Here is a 16,732-nt window from a genome sequence, read left to right on the forward strand (position 1 = left end):
CTTAGTTGTCCTAAACTTATTCCATTTAAGAATGATGGAGGCCACTGTGTTCTTGGATGCCTTCAATGCTGCAGACCTTTTTTGGTAGCCTTCCCCAGATCTGTGCCTCGACACAATCCTGTCTACAGACAATCCCTTCGACTTCATGGCCTGTTTTTTTGTTCTGACATGCACTGTCAATTGTGGGACCTAATATAGACAGGTGTGTGCCTTTCCAAATAATGTCCAATCAATTGAATTTACCCCAGGTGGACTCCATTCAAGTTGCAGAAACATCTCAAGGATGATCAATGGAAACAGGATGCACCTGAGCTCAATTTTGAATATTTTTTACATTTTTATTGAATCTTTATTTAACTAGGCAAGTCAGTTAAGAACAAATTCTAATTTTACAATGACGTCGTACACTGGACATACCCGGACGACGCTGGGCCAATTGTGCTCCCAATCACGGCCGGTTGTGATACAGCCTGAATTCAAACCAGGGTGTCTGTTGTGACTCCTCAAGCACTGAAATGCAGTGCCTTAGACAGCTGTGAAACTCACGAGCCCCCAGTCTCATGGCAAAGGGTCTGAATACTTATGTAAATTAGGTATTTCTGTTTTATTTTTAATATATTTGCAAACATTTCTAAACACCTGTGTTTCCTTTGTCATTATGGGGTATTATGTATAGATTGATGAGGAACAATTGTCATTTAATCCATTTTAGAATAAGGCTGTAACGTAACAAAATGTGGAAAAAGTCAAGGGGTCTGAATACTTTCCGAATGCACTGTATACAATATTGTGCTGTAATGTTCCAAGATAAGAGCACCCTTGCTGAGCTTTAGCTGCTGGTATTTGGGAAATGGAAGGGAGAGATTGATTGGGTCATGTACTAGGACATGTGGTTAGAGGTCAGGGGTGAAGAGCAGGAGACATGGCGGATGTCCTTCCTGAGCTGAGCGAAGTTTCACTCACACTGTGTGATTTTCTGGAGGCAGACATACCAGGGTTCGAATAGTATTTGAAATTGTTCACATACGTGGAGCATTTGCATATTTTAGAGTACATGCCAGATGGGTGGGGTTTGCACTTTTGGGCTGATTAAATTTGTCCCATTGAGCCAGGCAAGCTTATTCAAGCACAGCTACAGTATTTGAAATATGTCAAATACAGTTTGAACCCAGGTCTGTCTGGTGGACCCCTCCCTCCTTCACTGGCCACAAAATCAGCACTCAGATCAAACATAATAAGTAGCCACTGGCAACATGAGAAATGACATGAGCAAAACTAAAATAGCTTGTAATAATAACACATTTCAGTGAATCTGGTTCAAAATTACAGAGTACATTTTTTTACCGAAACACAAAGCAAACAAAATGTGATGGAAGCAGCTGCCATTATTGAATTAACCAACACAAGTCCCCATGCTAGCCTCTAGTGACCTCTCAGGATGCACACTGCTTGTAAGGCCGGCTAAGAAAATAACTGTTTTCCCCCAATGGGGCAGGTTGCCCAGAGAGAAGCTTCTAGGCTCTTTTCTGTAGCTCTGAGTATCTTTGCGATACCTACGCCACTGGAACACATTTCTGAATCTGATTTGAGGCAGGCTGGAAAGAGCAAGAAACCTCCAACTGAGCATCTATGGGGGTAATGAGGGAAAATCAAGTATTACTGAGTAGTACCTCATAATATAATCGATTAAGTGCTTAACCACTCAAGGAATTAGATATCCAATTTGTCCATGTGATTTCTACTGAGATAAACAGTAGGGGAGTTTCGTACTGTGAATCAAGTCCTGAGCAGTGAGAATTCCTAACGGTCACTAAGGCAAACTGGGAACTTGTAATATCATGTCGGTATTTAATTATTCGTGTAATTTACAAAACAAAACAAGGCAGAAGAGAATAAAACAAATTTCCCCTTTGTGATGGAGGAGTTGTTTTCCCAGCATCTCCCAGTCACCACTTAGCGACAAGAAAAGTCTAAATCAAACACATTGACATACTTGAATTCAACAACGAATATGAGCAATTGCAGGTCTCTACTTGACTTGTGTTTTCATTGATTTGATGGTCAAAAGAAACAAATGTTCAAAATAATCATAATCTAACTAATTTTGATCTCTGTTGACAGATGTAACTCAGCACTGACTGGGGGATTCTGGGAAGTGTAGTTTGAATGCAGGTATTTCATGTGGAATTATTTTGAAGACTTGAGAAAGATGGCCGCCGATGACGTGTTTGTCCATTCCGGCTCCTGTGTACGTAGCAGCGTGAGTTTGGGGATGCACCTCTCGAGTTAGTTAGTTATCACACACCGGACTCCTCCTCTGATCCTGGAGGGAGAGAAACAGACAATAGGTTTACTTACCTCTGTAATACACAGAGAGACACTCATATGACACACAGGATGACAGGAAGAATAACACATGGGCATCTTTCTAAATGATCTTTCCTCGATTAATCACATCTTCTCTCCTTGCCTTCTTTCCCAAAATGTAACTCAATTAAACTTCCCTCCAATTCGGCGGTGAGGAGACGCAAAGAATCGCGGAAAGTGTGATAGAACCATAGAATATACCACCAGCACATTCAAGTTAGAATACGGGAGCAGCTGTTCACATCACATGTAGCTATAATATAAGGACTGATTGAACACCCACCCTGATTGTTGTGTAATGTTTTGCAGTATAAACAAAAGTCTGTGTTGCGGTCGTGCGCTGGGCTGTGGTGACCGTGGTGACGCCGGCTGCATGGGGGCGGGGGTCTGTCCATAGGGCCCCCCAGCCCTGGCCCCAGCAACTGGGGCTCAGAGTGGGCCTGCTGCACCCGCTTCTGCCACACTACATGGTGGGGCCCTCCACAGCAGGGCCAGTCCTCTAGGCCCCCTAGGGCCCCCATACCCCCAGAGTCCAGAATGAAAGGCACAGGCATGGGCAGGTCAGGCGGGGGGCAGCAGTAGCTGGGGCCCTGGCCGTAATGAATGTGGATGCTACAGTCATCCTGCAGTTCCAGGCTCTGGTGGAAGAGCACCGAGGGGCCGTCGAGGACGCAGCCGCCGAGCCGGTCTGCCCTCCGGTGGGGGTGGCCTCCACGGCCGTGGTCCTGGTGGCAGCAGGGGGCTGGGACTGCTAAGGGTGCTGGTGCTACCAGGGCAGGAGGGGGGCCTGACGGGGGGCTGAGGCTAATCTCATGGTCCTCTATCCCGTGGCCGTGGACCTCCCTACTGTCTGTGTGTTCTGCCTTAGAGCACTGACAGGGGCTGTGCTTCAGAGGGCACACTGGGAAGTCCTTGTCCAGAGCCGGGGGAGAACCAGTACCAGAGCCAATAGCAACAGCAGCCCCCTGCTCCTCGTCTGACCCCCTGCCTGGCCCCTGTCCATGGGCGTGCTCCCGCTCCCCGTCCTCTCCGTAGTGGTGGTGTCTGTGGCGGTGGTAGTGGACGTGGCTAAACATAGCCTGCGGCTGCTCCTCAGGGCTCCCTTGTCCTCTGTCTCTGTTCATCACTGAGTCCAGGGACCTTGGTCTCTGGGCCCCTGCCTCCATGCTGTCCCTGCGGCCTGTCCGTCCCAAACCCGGCCCGTAGTACACAAACGGATCATAGTCACTGCTCAGGGAGCTGCGGAACGTGGACCAGCTACCATACACACCCTGCAGGGACACGTCGGTACAGTTGAGCACCGAGTCACTGGATGAACCGTGACAGGGGCCAGAGCTGGAGTCACTGGCCGGCCCGTCTGCCAGGTAGCCACTGCGCTCCGTCCGGTAGCTCCCCCCAGAGCAGCTGCCTCCCTCAGCCCCCCGGCTATGGGCTCCCCCTTCGGAGATGTGGGGAGCAAAGGAGGGGGTGTGGTGGAGCCTGGAACTGGAGTTGCTGCGCTGGGCAGGGCAGCCGGAGCGGTAGGCGTGGCAGGAGCGGTGGGACCCGGGGCCGTAGTGGGACCCCAGAGGGTGACCTGCCGTCCTGCAGCTGCTCCCGGCCTTGTGAGGCCTCCCGGGGCCCTCTGTAGGGTGGATGTATCCACAGCCGGAGCCAAGAGGCCAGCTAGGGAGGAAGCGGAGGGTCTGTGGGTCCAGGGGTGGGGAGCTGCTGTAGTGGCTCAGGGAGGGGTAGGGGCCGGAGGGGCCACGGGGGTAGTGAGGCCTCATGGAGAAGGGGATGGGATGCTGGGGGAAGGCGTGTGGGTAGGGGTGGGGGTGCAGGAAACCCTGGCTGTGCTCGGGGGTCTGCTGCAGTCTGCTCCTCTGGGGCTGACGTGACAGCTCTGTACCTGTGGAGCATAGGAATACACGCAGTAAAGCAGACTACACACACACACAGTTTATAAAACTGGATTTTTTGTGGAAAAATGTACTTGTGCTCAAGAGTGGGTAAAGTAGTCTTCTGCTTCCCCCATTCTAAGGCCTGTTGTAGGCGTCCCCTAGTGGTCATGCAATGTCATTACCCATGATGTTGTGCATGCAGAGAGGACAGGTGCGGTGCTGCAGCAACCAGGGGTCCACACACTCCTTATGGAACTCATGAGCACACGAGATGATCCTCAGGTCCTGTCCATCCAGGAACTCCTCCAGACAGATGGCACAGACGGGGCTGGAGTTGGAGCTGCTATTAGACCCCCAGCCCCCACGGTGGCGCTGTGAGCCCCCGCAGCCCTGAGAGCTGTACATTCGCGTCTCCAGACGACTGATGGCTCGCATGGTCTGCTGATGGACTGAGTCCTGTGGTCATAGAGGAAGAGGCCGTGTGGGACGGAGGTTATAGAACTGGACTTCAGAACTGACTGAGATGTCTCAAAGTTCACATTTTGCTCCTCTCTGAGGGTTTTCTGGTGTATGTTCGAGCTGTATATACAGTGGAAACTTTCTTTTGTGTTTGGTCGACAGTTAGTCAAGACAAGACCTGGTTGCATAAAACATCGTAAGTTAATTTTCCCCTTATCTTTTTGCTTCAAGTCTCCCTAACTTTAAGTCAGTTGCACAAAACATATTCAGGTGAATTTTCCCTTTAAATGAAGTGAAAAAGTTAAGGGTGCCCATTTATGGATATCAATGTAAACAGTATTTGTGCAACGCAGTGACTTAGACAGCAGGGCCACTCGGGAGGCCCTAGTCTTATTCTTTAACTTTGATTCTTGGGTGAGATGGAGAGGTGAATCCAACATGTTGCTTTCCTCTGCCCTGGTTTCAAAAGGAAAACATCCACCAGCCAGCTACTTAGTTAAACAATGTAAGGTGCACAATCCATGGCTACAAAGCTGTTGGTGAGCTATCTATCTAGCTACTCTAGGTTCACTTGACGTGATAGAAAATAATAACTGAGAAAAAAGTAACTAACATAAACGTGTTTATCTTCTGAATCAATTTGTTTCACCTGTCTTGAATGTAGAAATTACATTTTTGAGATCTCCCCCAAAAATGCATCTCTTTGATGAGATGTTCAGTCAGTGAATCAGGTCGTCTCCATAGTCACCAGAGACTCTTTCTGCCATATGTTCCTTACTACTGTAAAACCCTTAAATGATGCCGTTACCTAAGGAAAGGTTTAAGGGGTTCTCTGCAACACCCTTAAACAATTCCCTTAGGTAAGGGAAAATGATGCATTAAGGGAAACAGTAAGATGTTTTATGCAACCGGGCCCAGACCTAAACCACTTTAAGATGGCTGCATTTTGCAGAGATAAAGGCTTTGTATTGAGACTTGTGTAAAGTGTATGTGTTGTTGACTGACTCACCCAGGTTCTGTTGGACTTGCATCGGTACCGGAAGGCAAAGATCAAAACGATGGCCAGAATAGCCAGGACTATAGTAAGCAAGATACCAACATCATAGTGGGGCTGGAAAGAGAGAGAAAGAGTGAATGTTATTACTATTTCATAGTAGAGATTGGGAGACTGTCACACCCTGACCATAGTTTGCTTTGGTATGTTTTGGTTGGTCAGGGTGTGATCTGAGTGGGCATTCTATGTTGGATGTCTTGTTTGTCTGTTTCTGTGTTTGGGCCTGATATGGTTCTCAATCAGAGGCAGGTGTTAGTCATTGTCTCTGATTGGGAGCCATATTTAGGTAGCCTGTTCTGTGTTGGGTTTTGTGGGTGGTTGTCTCCTGTGTCAGAACTACACGGGACTGTTTCGGGTTTTCACGGTTCTGGTTTTGTAGTTTATTAATGTATAGTTTTGTTATTAAAGAACCATGAATTATAACCACGCTGCGTTTTGGTCCACCTCTCCTTCCCAGGAAGAATCCCGTTCCAGAGACATGCATTTAGAGCGGACCTTTGAGGGAATGTAACTAACAACTTCCATTATGTGTCTCTTGGTATGCATATATATAATAAATACAATACAAATATATAGCTATATAATAAATAGAAAACATGTATAAAAACATATATCATGTATTTATATAATATGTGATATTCGGCATGTGTGTATTTAGTTCCTTACCCATTTTGGGTCCTCTTTTTTGATGTCGATGCGGACTCTAGCCTCCTCGTTCTTGTTAACCAGTCCCATCAGCTCCTCAGCATCCTCAGCCTTCACCAGCACCACCGGAAGCGGCAGGGAGTCAGACTCATGCAGCTACACGTGTGTGTGTTGGGGGGAAGACATACAATGCATAGAGGAGGGGAAGACAGAAAATGAATCATTGATAAATCAGTAACACTAAAACAATTTTGTCTCTCCCAGGTCAGGTCAGGCTATGCTACTTTATTGTCCTCTGCTATCTCTGACGGTTTCCACCATTCCTCACCTCGAGAGCAGCGTCATTGTCGTCGGTGACATCGAAGATGACAGCCTGAGCACCTCTCTCCAGTGCCAGGCGAGCCTGAGGGAGACGACACAGGAGAGATGACTGTTAACATAACATGTTATTATAAAGAGGAGAAAGAACGCGAGAGAGCGGGGAGGAAGAGAGAGAAAGGAGAAAAGGTAAAATGAAAAGCTCACAATTGGATCTCACAATAGAGTGCAAAACAAAACTCCCCTGTATTTCGAAGCAGTGTAGTAATCTTCTACTGTACATGGTTTGCATAGTCAAGACTACATGGCAGTCATACCCCACTGTCTCCAAATGCCAAACAAAGCCAAATTACAGCCCTTCTTCCTTACACAATCCCAACCTGGCTGGCTCTAGACAACCCACTACACACAGTATTATTGAATGGGAAAAGACTGTAGCCTGCACAGCACAAGCACTATTCTTAATGGCTTACACCTCTGCTTGACAGTGACACACATAATAACATTGTTAAGCCCGGACAAGACAGGAGATGGGAGAGTGAGAGAGATAAGAATCAATGCGAGTTGGAGGGAGAGAGGGATGGACAGAGATCACATGAGAAGGTAGAGGTGCCTGCAGCAGGGCACGTGGAGGGGGTGAGGGTAGAGAGAGCAATGAGAAGGTAGAGGTGCCTGCAGCAGGGAACGTGGAGGGGGTGAGGGTAGAGAGAGAGCAATGAGAAGGTAGAGGTGCCTGCAGCAGGGCACGTGGAGGGGGTGAGGGTAGAGAGAGAGCAATGAGAGGGTAGAGGTGCCTGCAGCAGGGCACGTGGAGGGGGTGAGGGTAGAGAGAGAGCAATGAGAGGGTAGAGGTGCCTGCAGCAGGGCACGTGGAGGGGGTGAGGGTAAACTTCAAATTCCCCAATGTTGGGAAAATATAGCTTTCTGAATAAGAATAAGGTGGTGTACTCTACATTAACCAAAGGCATTTTAAGAGTGTCCCTGAATAAATCATTGAGATCAACCTTTTCATCAATGTCTCAACACATGCTGTGAAGAGGGTTGCGTTCCTGGTTGAATGACTGAATGGCTGCCAATGTCTTTAATGAAGTGGAGCCGCAAGCTGAAACAACTGATCATCCAGGTCAAACACAACACTAAACAATGTCTAGCAGGTTAAAATCAGCCCCAGGTGGCAGGGAGCCAAGAGGTAAACACACACACACACACACACATACCACAAATCCAGGTGAAGACATCACTCAGCTAAACCATTTATCACAAGTTAATGAAAAAAACAGTTAGAGGAACGGCTCCATTGAACTCCGATCACTTTTTAACACTTCAAAAAACCAAGAAGGAAAGTTAATACATGACTAGAAAAAGAGTTAATACATGACTAGAAACACACTCATTTCATTTGACTGTATACACAAACTGTCAAGAGCTAGAGGTGCACCCCTCCTTCCCCTGTTTCCTGAGTGGGTATTGTGACATGTAAAAGCTGTTGAGTACTGTACAGGTGCCGCATCTAAACTTGATCATCATGTTGTTGCATGAAGTGTTTTCAAGTTTTAAAAAGGCTTCAAGTTTGTAATTTGTCATTTCAGACTTGATTTGCCCTAACAAAACATTTATCAACCCTTACAAAAAAATGTCCATTAATTATAATCCACATCATATTTCACATTTCCTGTTCCTGCAGGATTATTTGTCTGCTGTGAGAAACTAGTTCAAATTAAGATACGGCATCTGTCTGTCTGTGTGTGTGCGTGCATGTATTATGAGTGTCAATGTGGGAAAGTGGGGCATACTGCATATTCTAATGGTCCAGTATTCCTCTACCTCGAGCCATTCAGATGACTAGGGTTGGGATCAAAGTTCACAGTGTCAACAGTCATAAGAAGGTCAGATAGAAAATGAAAGTGTACATGTATCCCTTTGTTGTAACGTCCAATGCTTGTCTACTGGCCCAAGTCAACAACCTCCAACCCATCATTTCATTAGGGCTGTAATTGTAGTACGCAGCATGAGACTAAATGGGGCGCAGCGTCATGAGTAAGAAGAAGCAGAGCTTCAACATGTGGGAATCTGCTTTACCTGGAGTTCAAGAGTTCTCTACCCAGCAAGAAGCACATGTCTTCTAATCGAGGTAATCAAGAGTTCTCTACCCAGCAAGAAGCACATGTCTTCTAATCGAGGTAATACATGGAGAAAAAACTATACTTGTGGTATGGTACTGAGGACACACACACACACACACACACACACACACACACACACACACACACACACACACACACACACACACACACACACACACACACACACACACACACACACACACACACACACACACACACACACACACACACACACACACACACACACACACACACACACACACACACACACACACACTCTCTCCCTACTAAATACATTTAAATGGCCTCGACCACAGAGCTGCAAGACTACTCCACTAAAGAACCACAGTAGCCATTTCAGGAATACATCATAATATTCTATTATGTCATTATAGTATCACAATGTGGACCGGTGGCAGTGGTCAAATGCTGGCTAATAATCCCATAGGTTTCTGTAAAGCCACAAAGCCGGAAAGGAAACAAACTCAAATAACAGAAAGAACTCATGCTATGACATGATTCTTGGAATTATATTAAAATATATATATATATTTTTTTACAATCCATTTAACAAATGAAAACTAAATGCAGACTAAAACAAGGCAACGAGAGCCAAAATGTATTTGGAAACATTCCTGTTTTGTTATGGTCGGAGGAACAGTACTGTAACAGCCTTCTTTGTGGTTAGCAAACATCCATCCTAGTGATACAACAACATGATAGGACAGATTTGATCGGTAGATAGAAAGCAACTCCACTTGGCGTTTGAGCCAAAAGCAAACTCTCCACTTGTGCCATCATGACAGATTTAACTTCATACAAATGTCATCAATTAAAGTCTGACAACACCAGAGCTAGCTGTGTCAAAGGTATTATAGACATATTCATTCTTTACTATTCCCACAGAGTACAATTTACATTTTGAAGTTTTTGTCATATAGCAGACACTCTTATCCAGAGTAGACTTGGGCGGTATACCGTATATATACCCTATACCAGGGTATTTAGAAATAATATAATAATAATAATAATATATGCCATTTAGCAGACGCTTTTATCCAAAGCGACTTACAGTCATGTGTGCATACATTCTAAGTATGGGTGGTCCCGGGGATCGAACCCACTACCCTGGCGTTACAAGCGCCATGCTCTACCAACTGAGCTATAGGCACGGGATGGTTTTTCAATACTGCCAATACCGTTGAAACTATTTCTTTGAAGTTTATCAATACACTTTAATTTGTAGCTACTTTTTGAATGTTTGCTTTGTGTATATCTTGGAAGAAGGTTCAGTGACTGGGGAGGTGAAGCGTGAGGTAATAAAGTAGGGGGTGCTTCTCAAATGTATTGTTTTATGCATTCTACACACTCTCGTCCTCACAAGAACGTACCCAAGAGAACGTGGTCGGAGAATGCACTCGGATGAGAGTGTGGAGCATGGTAGTATGCATATTGAGAAACACCCCGTGTGTTGGATGTATTTGATATAATTCCACTCATTCTGCTCTTGCCATTACCACGAGCCCATCCTCCCCAACCTCCTGTGGACAAAGGGTATAGGCATTCAAGAACAAAGAACTGTATGTACATCTCAGACCTCCAAAGAGATATTTTGGGGGAGCAAGGTACATCTGATCAGGGGATACGAAGAAGAAGCCTAGGACTAATAACCTAACCTATGCAAAAGACAGGAGAACTAGCAACTGCCACATTGTACAACATAAATGTCACTCAGATAGGATGGCAAGACTGTAATGTTACTGCTACCACAGGAAATATCTAAATGGTTGGATACTAGGACATTGAGTTGTGGGTGGTGGGGTTTGATGATCCATTGTTGTGTCTCTGTATACATTTGAATATAAACTAAACCATTGATTTGCCTGTCTTCTTCATGCAACGGTTTTGTATGCAATACAGCCCCATATGTATAGTAATGAAGTGAACACTTGTAATTTCCTAAATAGTTTTCATTGCTAAAGTATGAAAATTTCTGCTATTAGCTGGTTTCATGTAATATAATATATTTCTACATTTATTTAATGTTTCAAATGCAAGTTGACGTTTGTGCTTTAGATTAGCCAACATCTGTGTCATGTCAAAATGCACTTCTTGAACCAATGACAGAAACAGCTGATCGAGGCATGGGACAGCCCAGGCTTCTGCAATTGAAATGAGTTTTGACCAAAGCTATAAACTATCTTTGGTTTACTAGCTAATGTGCGTGAGCTGTTGTAAATGTACATTATTGAACTAAGCATTTAGTTGTGTACTGCAGTGGATGAGGAGCTTGTTGCTTGCAATATTGTTTACATGACTATACAACTCCATAGCAAAAAATATTATACTGTAGAAATACATGTTTTTTTTGTCACTGCTATCAACTTGCTCCACGAGAGTCCAAACTTTTTCTTTCGTGAACATCAATGGTGAGTCCAATTGTGAGCAGGCACTCCGTCGGACAGTCCGTCAGTCCAGCACGCTCATAGAGCATGGGGCACGAGATAAATTGTGTTCAAGTGCAGGCATACAATTACTCTCACTGTCACTGGCGTCAACGTTGTGCCCAAAACTCTAACACTACAAATTCTACATTTAATGGGCATAACTTCTATAATTAATTCATTCCTGAATTAAATCTTAAATGGACCCTGTGTATTTGAATTGCAATCCTCATGGTAGTAACAAATTGTATTAACTTTACACTTCGGACTAGACTAATTCTCTGACCTGCTGACGTAATAAGTGTGTGTGCACATACTGTATGTGAGTCTCTGTCTATACTGTGTGTGTGTGTGTGTGCGCGAGTGTGTGTGAGCACAGGGTGCTTGCCGCTGGCTGTAGGCAGCCGAGCTGGTTGGAGGAGGAAAGGGCGTCGCACCACTTGGTATCCATTACTCACAGGGCTGCTTTGATGTGGGGCTGGGGGGGAGTGGCATGTCAGGGCAGGTAGATGCTACGCTCTCAGGAGTGCCCCGACTAGCCAAAGGGGATGGGACTGAATCATAGACTGAACTACCTCTTTCAACTCTCTCCTATTCCTACTCCCTAAAACCCCTTCCTCTCTACCCCCGGCACACGCATACCCCCTTCAAACCTTGTTAACCCCTCCTCTACCTTCTCTCACCCCTCTCCAACAACCCAGATACACACTCATACCTCCCCCTTCAACCCACCAGCTATGGCTGGGAATTGCCAGGGATCTCAGAATACTATATTATCACAATACTTAGGTGCCGATATGATATGTATTGCAATTCTCACGACTCTATATGTATTGCGATTCGATACTGCGATTTTACTTCAATTTGATGTTCCAAACATATTGCTCACTATTTCTGCTGCAGAGAGACAAGAGAGAGCATGAGAAAACGAGTTTTGGTTCACTATTTCAAAAGAAGATGTGGATGAACAAGCTATAGGATGAAAAATACTGTAGTTTTGGCGCAGATACCAGCCGACTAGCCCTATCTAACACTACCTACAGTAGCAAAAATAATACAAAATAATAATACTTACAAAAAAAAACTTACAAATCGATACTTGGAGTCAAATATGGATATAATATAGTCCAAAAAGAATATTGCGATATGTAACTGTGTCGATATCCCTGTGAGCTGAGCTGCAGGTACAGTATGTACAGGTAACTACCAAAATAAAGGAAACACCAACATAGTGTCTTTATAGGGTGTTGGGCCTCCAGGATCTGCCAGAACAGCTTCAATGTGCCTTGGCATAGATTCTACAAGTGTCTGCAACTCTAGCAGACCCTTCTTCCACCAGAAATTCCATTGTTTGGTCTTTTGTTGATGGTGGTGGAAAACACTGTCTCAGGCACAGCTCCAGAATTTCCCATAAGTGTTCAGTTGGGTTGAGATCGGGTGAATGAGACACACGCGCACCTACCAACCCACCCTTTAAACCCCCTATACTCCTTTGAGACCCCTCTTTCAAAGTCATTGAGATCTCTTCTAGCTATGGTAACCAAGATTATACAGCAACTGGGCATTTTTATACATGACCCTAAGCATGATGGGATATTAATAGTGTCACGACTCCCGCCGAAGTTGGCTCCCCTGCCTGTTCGGGCGGTGCTCGGCGGTCGTCGTCACCGGCCTACTAGCCGCCACTGATCCTATTTGTGTTTTCTTGATTTTCTAGTCTATTTAAGCTTGTTAGGCCCGCTCTAGTTTGTGCAGGATTATTTTGTGTTCACGTTTAGTGTTGGATGTGGTTTTGTGCTCCGGACCGTTTTACCCTGTGTTTTGGGTTGGTCAGTGTGTTTGGGTATGACCGTTTGTGCCGGAATAAATTACATATTTTTCTTGAACTCTCTGCTCTCTGCACCTGACTCCTACCTTCCACTCCTATTCATCCGTGACAAATAGCTTAATTAACTGAGGAACCACACCTGTGTGGAAGCATTTTTCTTTTAATATACATTTTTCTTTATTTTGGCAGTTTACTGTAAGTACGTACGTACATATGTATGTAGGTATGTATGCATGTATGGATAGTTATGCCTCTGCTCTAGTGTTCCACCCCCGTGATCAATGGGAGCATTTAACTCCCTCTCTTTCCCTCCCTTTCTCACTACTTAATTTGTCATTTATTTGATCCCTTCCTCTCCTTGGCTGCCTGCCGTTTCTCCCTGCCTGTTTCTCCCTCTCCTCTCAACGCTACAGTCTTTGGCTGTGCTATGGCTGTACAGTGACACAGATTTGAAATGCAAAACACAAGGTGACAGAGAAAGGCCATTGTCATCTGATAGTGTATCACTTGTTAAACACATCCCAGATACAGACATTAAATGGCTTGGAAGTGGTATGGCTGGGGGGAGAAAGGGGAGGCTGGGGCTCCAGAATCTCCCATAAGTGTTCAACTGGGTTGAGATCTGGTGACTGACACACACACTCTTGAGACCCCGTATGCTCCTTTGAGACCCCTCTTTCAAATACACTGAAAGCTCTTCTTCTAGCTATGGTAGCCAAAATAATGGGCAACTGGGCATTTTTATACATTACCCTAAGCATGATGGGATGTTAATAGCTTAATTAACTCAGGAACCACACCTGTGTGGAAGAACCTGCTTTCAATATACTTGTATCCCTAATTTACTAAAGCGTTTCCTTTATTTTGGCAGTTACCTGTACGTACACGTATGTATGTATGTATGTATGGATGGAGGGAGGGAGGGAGGGAGGGATGGATGGATGGGATGTATGAGAGGTTACTGCTCTAATCTAGCATTACAGCCCTAGGGTCAATGGGAGCATTTCACTCTCTCCCTCTCCCTCCCTCTTTTCCACTCATTCTCTTTCCTTCTGTCTCTGATCCCTTCCTCTCTCTCCCTCTTTGATCCTTCCCTCTCCTTGACTGCCTGCTGTTTCTCTCTCTCCCTTCAACACTGCAGTCTTTGGCTGTGCTATGGCTATACAGTGACATAGATTTGAAATGCAAAACACAAGGTGACAGAGAAAGGCCATTGTCATCTGATAGCTTATCACTTGTTAAACACATCCCAGATACAGACAGAGCCATGTGACCTTTCACACGACAGACCACACCAGACACGGACACTGACTGTACCACCTCAGCACAAGAATTAGGCTAATGTACATTCTCCAATAGTGTTGTTATTTTTAGTGCTATTTTTCTACTATACAACTATTACTACAACACGTAATACGCCCAAAGTATTTTGAAAGAAAACAAATCCTGCCTGAATCCTACTTTGGTGTGGGGCTGTGAGTGTCCGTTTAGGGAGAGTATCCATGCTCTGTTGACTGTTCTAATCTGAGTTGGAACACAAACACATAACCTCTCTTCATCCTTCCATACCTCCTACACAGAGAGATCAGTCTTTTCTCTCTCCTCTCCTTCATACAGGCCGTCCTGTTCCAAACTACTTTCAAATCTCTGCTGTGAAGAAACATCAAATCCCACAGAGGACTTATAAACCCTCTTTATTATTTGAATTGCACTCAATCAAGAGGCTCAGCTGCCAGGGCCAGCCTTCACTTCTCTTTGAGGGGTGAAATACATTTAATTCCAGACACTAGTCTGCTACATTCCTATCAAGCTGATGAAAGGAAAAACAGTGTTTTATTCTCCATGCTGAGAGATGAACCCTTCCTGTGCCCTGATTCTCTGGGAAGTGTACACAGTGGATTGTTTTAAGCATGGATTAGTCTTGATGGAGTTTCCACCATATATATCATATCTGTTCTTTCCTTTTCACTCCATGAAGGGAAGTGAACAAGTGCACACTTAGGACCGAAGGGTAGATAATTTGGATGAGGTGTAGACAGTGTGCCTCCACCTCAGTCCAAGGCCTGTTGATGAGGCCATGCTGCTGTCTCTCTCCCACCAATGGGATGGTAGTACTGAGACTAGGGGGAAGCCAATTAGAGCGCCATTCCTGCCCTTTCAAGAGGCAGATAATGTTCCTATTTTCATAGAGCATCCTGCTATTTATTCATAGCTGTTGGTGAGAGCCTGACTGCCACCTCTCGTCCCCCCTCCACTCCTACCTGTCTCCCTCCCCCCTCCGTGCTAGTGAGAGCTTGCCACCCCTCCCTTCTTCTTAGTAAGAGCCTGCCCCCCTCCTATAATTCACCAATCCCCGATACCCCCTAGCCAGCTATCCTCATCCCCTTCCCTCCCTCTGCCACTACTCCTACAGTCCTACACTAACCCATCTAACCTCTTCCTTACCGTGTAGCTACCCTCGTCCCCCTCCCTCTGTCACTACTCCTACAGTCCTACACTAACCCATCTAACCTCTTCCCTACCGTGTAGCTATCCTCATCCCCTTCCCTCCCTCTGTCACTACTCCTACAGTCCTACACTAACCCATCTAACCTCTTCCCTACCGTGTAGCTACCCTCGTCCCCCTCCCTCTGTCACTACTCCTACAGTCCTACACTAACCCATCTAACCTCTTCCCTACCGTGTAGCTGCCCTCGTCCCCCTCCCTCTGTCCTCTCTCTTCCTGTTCTGAGCCCTCCATCTCATTCAACATCTCTTGTAAGCCGCCAGGAATTCACTCTTGGAACAGGCTATGCTGTGAGCCATGTCTTTCTGCAGAGCAAACACACATAAAAACCTACACGCCAATGGCAGACAGCCCCAGCTGTGACACTCACACACCCACACGCTCGATATACGAAACAAGTGAAGAGGGGCAGAGAGGCTGGAAAGCTGTAAAACACCTACGAGGCCATAAGATGCATGCTATTATACGAGGGTTAGTAGATAAGTGGAATAACGCCCCACAAATCAACATTAGCGGGGCCAAACAGCATGGAGTTTCACCAACATCCAGTATTCTACCACTACATAAAAAATGCTTCTCTGTGACATCACAGTGTAGGATTCAATCCTGAAATTGGGTAATGCACAATCAGTTTTCCTCTTGTCATGTCAGTCATTGCATACCTTCTTTAAAACTTGTCAGAAATGTTCAGGTCAACTAGCCCACACCACATTCTTGCTAGTTTTTTTTTAGCTCATAGATTTTGTTGTAATGTTTTAAGTAATTCACATATCACATGAATATATATTAGACATGGCAAAACATATAGAATTTCAAGAAAAGTAGCTTTAAAACCGCAAAATGTTCTCTGCACCCAGTGACAAAATGTGTATAATTGCAGGAAAAAAGCTTTAAACCTGCACATTTTTCTCTCCACCAACAAGAGGGGTGTGAACAGTTTGTGTCATGAACAATGCATATGCCCATCGAAATATACGTGACACACAGGGGGGCCGCGGGATGTTCCCCAATGTGGAAGGGGGGGCCTGAAAAAGTTTGAGAACCCCTGACCTAGACCAAGGAGACAAGCAGCAGAGCAGATCCAGAATTCTCTCTGAATCACAGA

General features: G+C 45.3%; 1 protein-coding gene across 1 annotated transcript in view; it reads right to left on the reverse strand.

The window, feature by feature from the left end:
- Positions 1–659: 659 nt before the first annotated feature.
- The window catches only part of LOC124000663 (E3 ubiquitin-protein ligase RNF43-like), a 150,557-nt gene continuing 134,484 nt past the window's right edge, over positions 660–16,732 (reverse strand). The window contains exons 3-8 of the mRNA XM_046307211.1: positions 6,737–6,811; positions 6,430–6,564; positions 5,719–5,820; positions 4,433–4,706; positions 2,651–4,258; positions 660–2,323 (exon numbers count right to left, since the gene is read on the reverse strand). Coding sequence (XP_046163167.1) covers positions 2,298–2,323; positions 2,651–4,258; positions 4,433–4,706; positions 5,719–5,820; positions 6,430–6,564; positions 6,737–6,811 — 2,220 coding nt within the window. The 3' untranslated portion in view covers positions 660–2,297. The remainder of the gene's footprint in view (positions 2,324–2,650; positions 4,259–4,432; positions 4,707–5,718; positions 5,821–6,429; positions 6,565–6,736; positions 6,812–16,732) is intronic.

The sequence above is a fragment of the Oncorhynchus gorbuscha genome, linkage group LG16, assembly GCF_021184085.1.
Source record: "Oncorhynchus gorbuscha isolate QuinsamMale2020 ecotype Even-year linkage group LG16, OgorEven_v1.0, whole genome shotgun sequence".
NCBI lineage: Eukaryota > Metazoa > Chordata > Actinopteri > Salmoniformes > Salmonidae > Oncorhynchus > Oncorhynchus gorbuscha.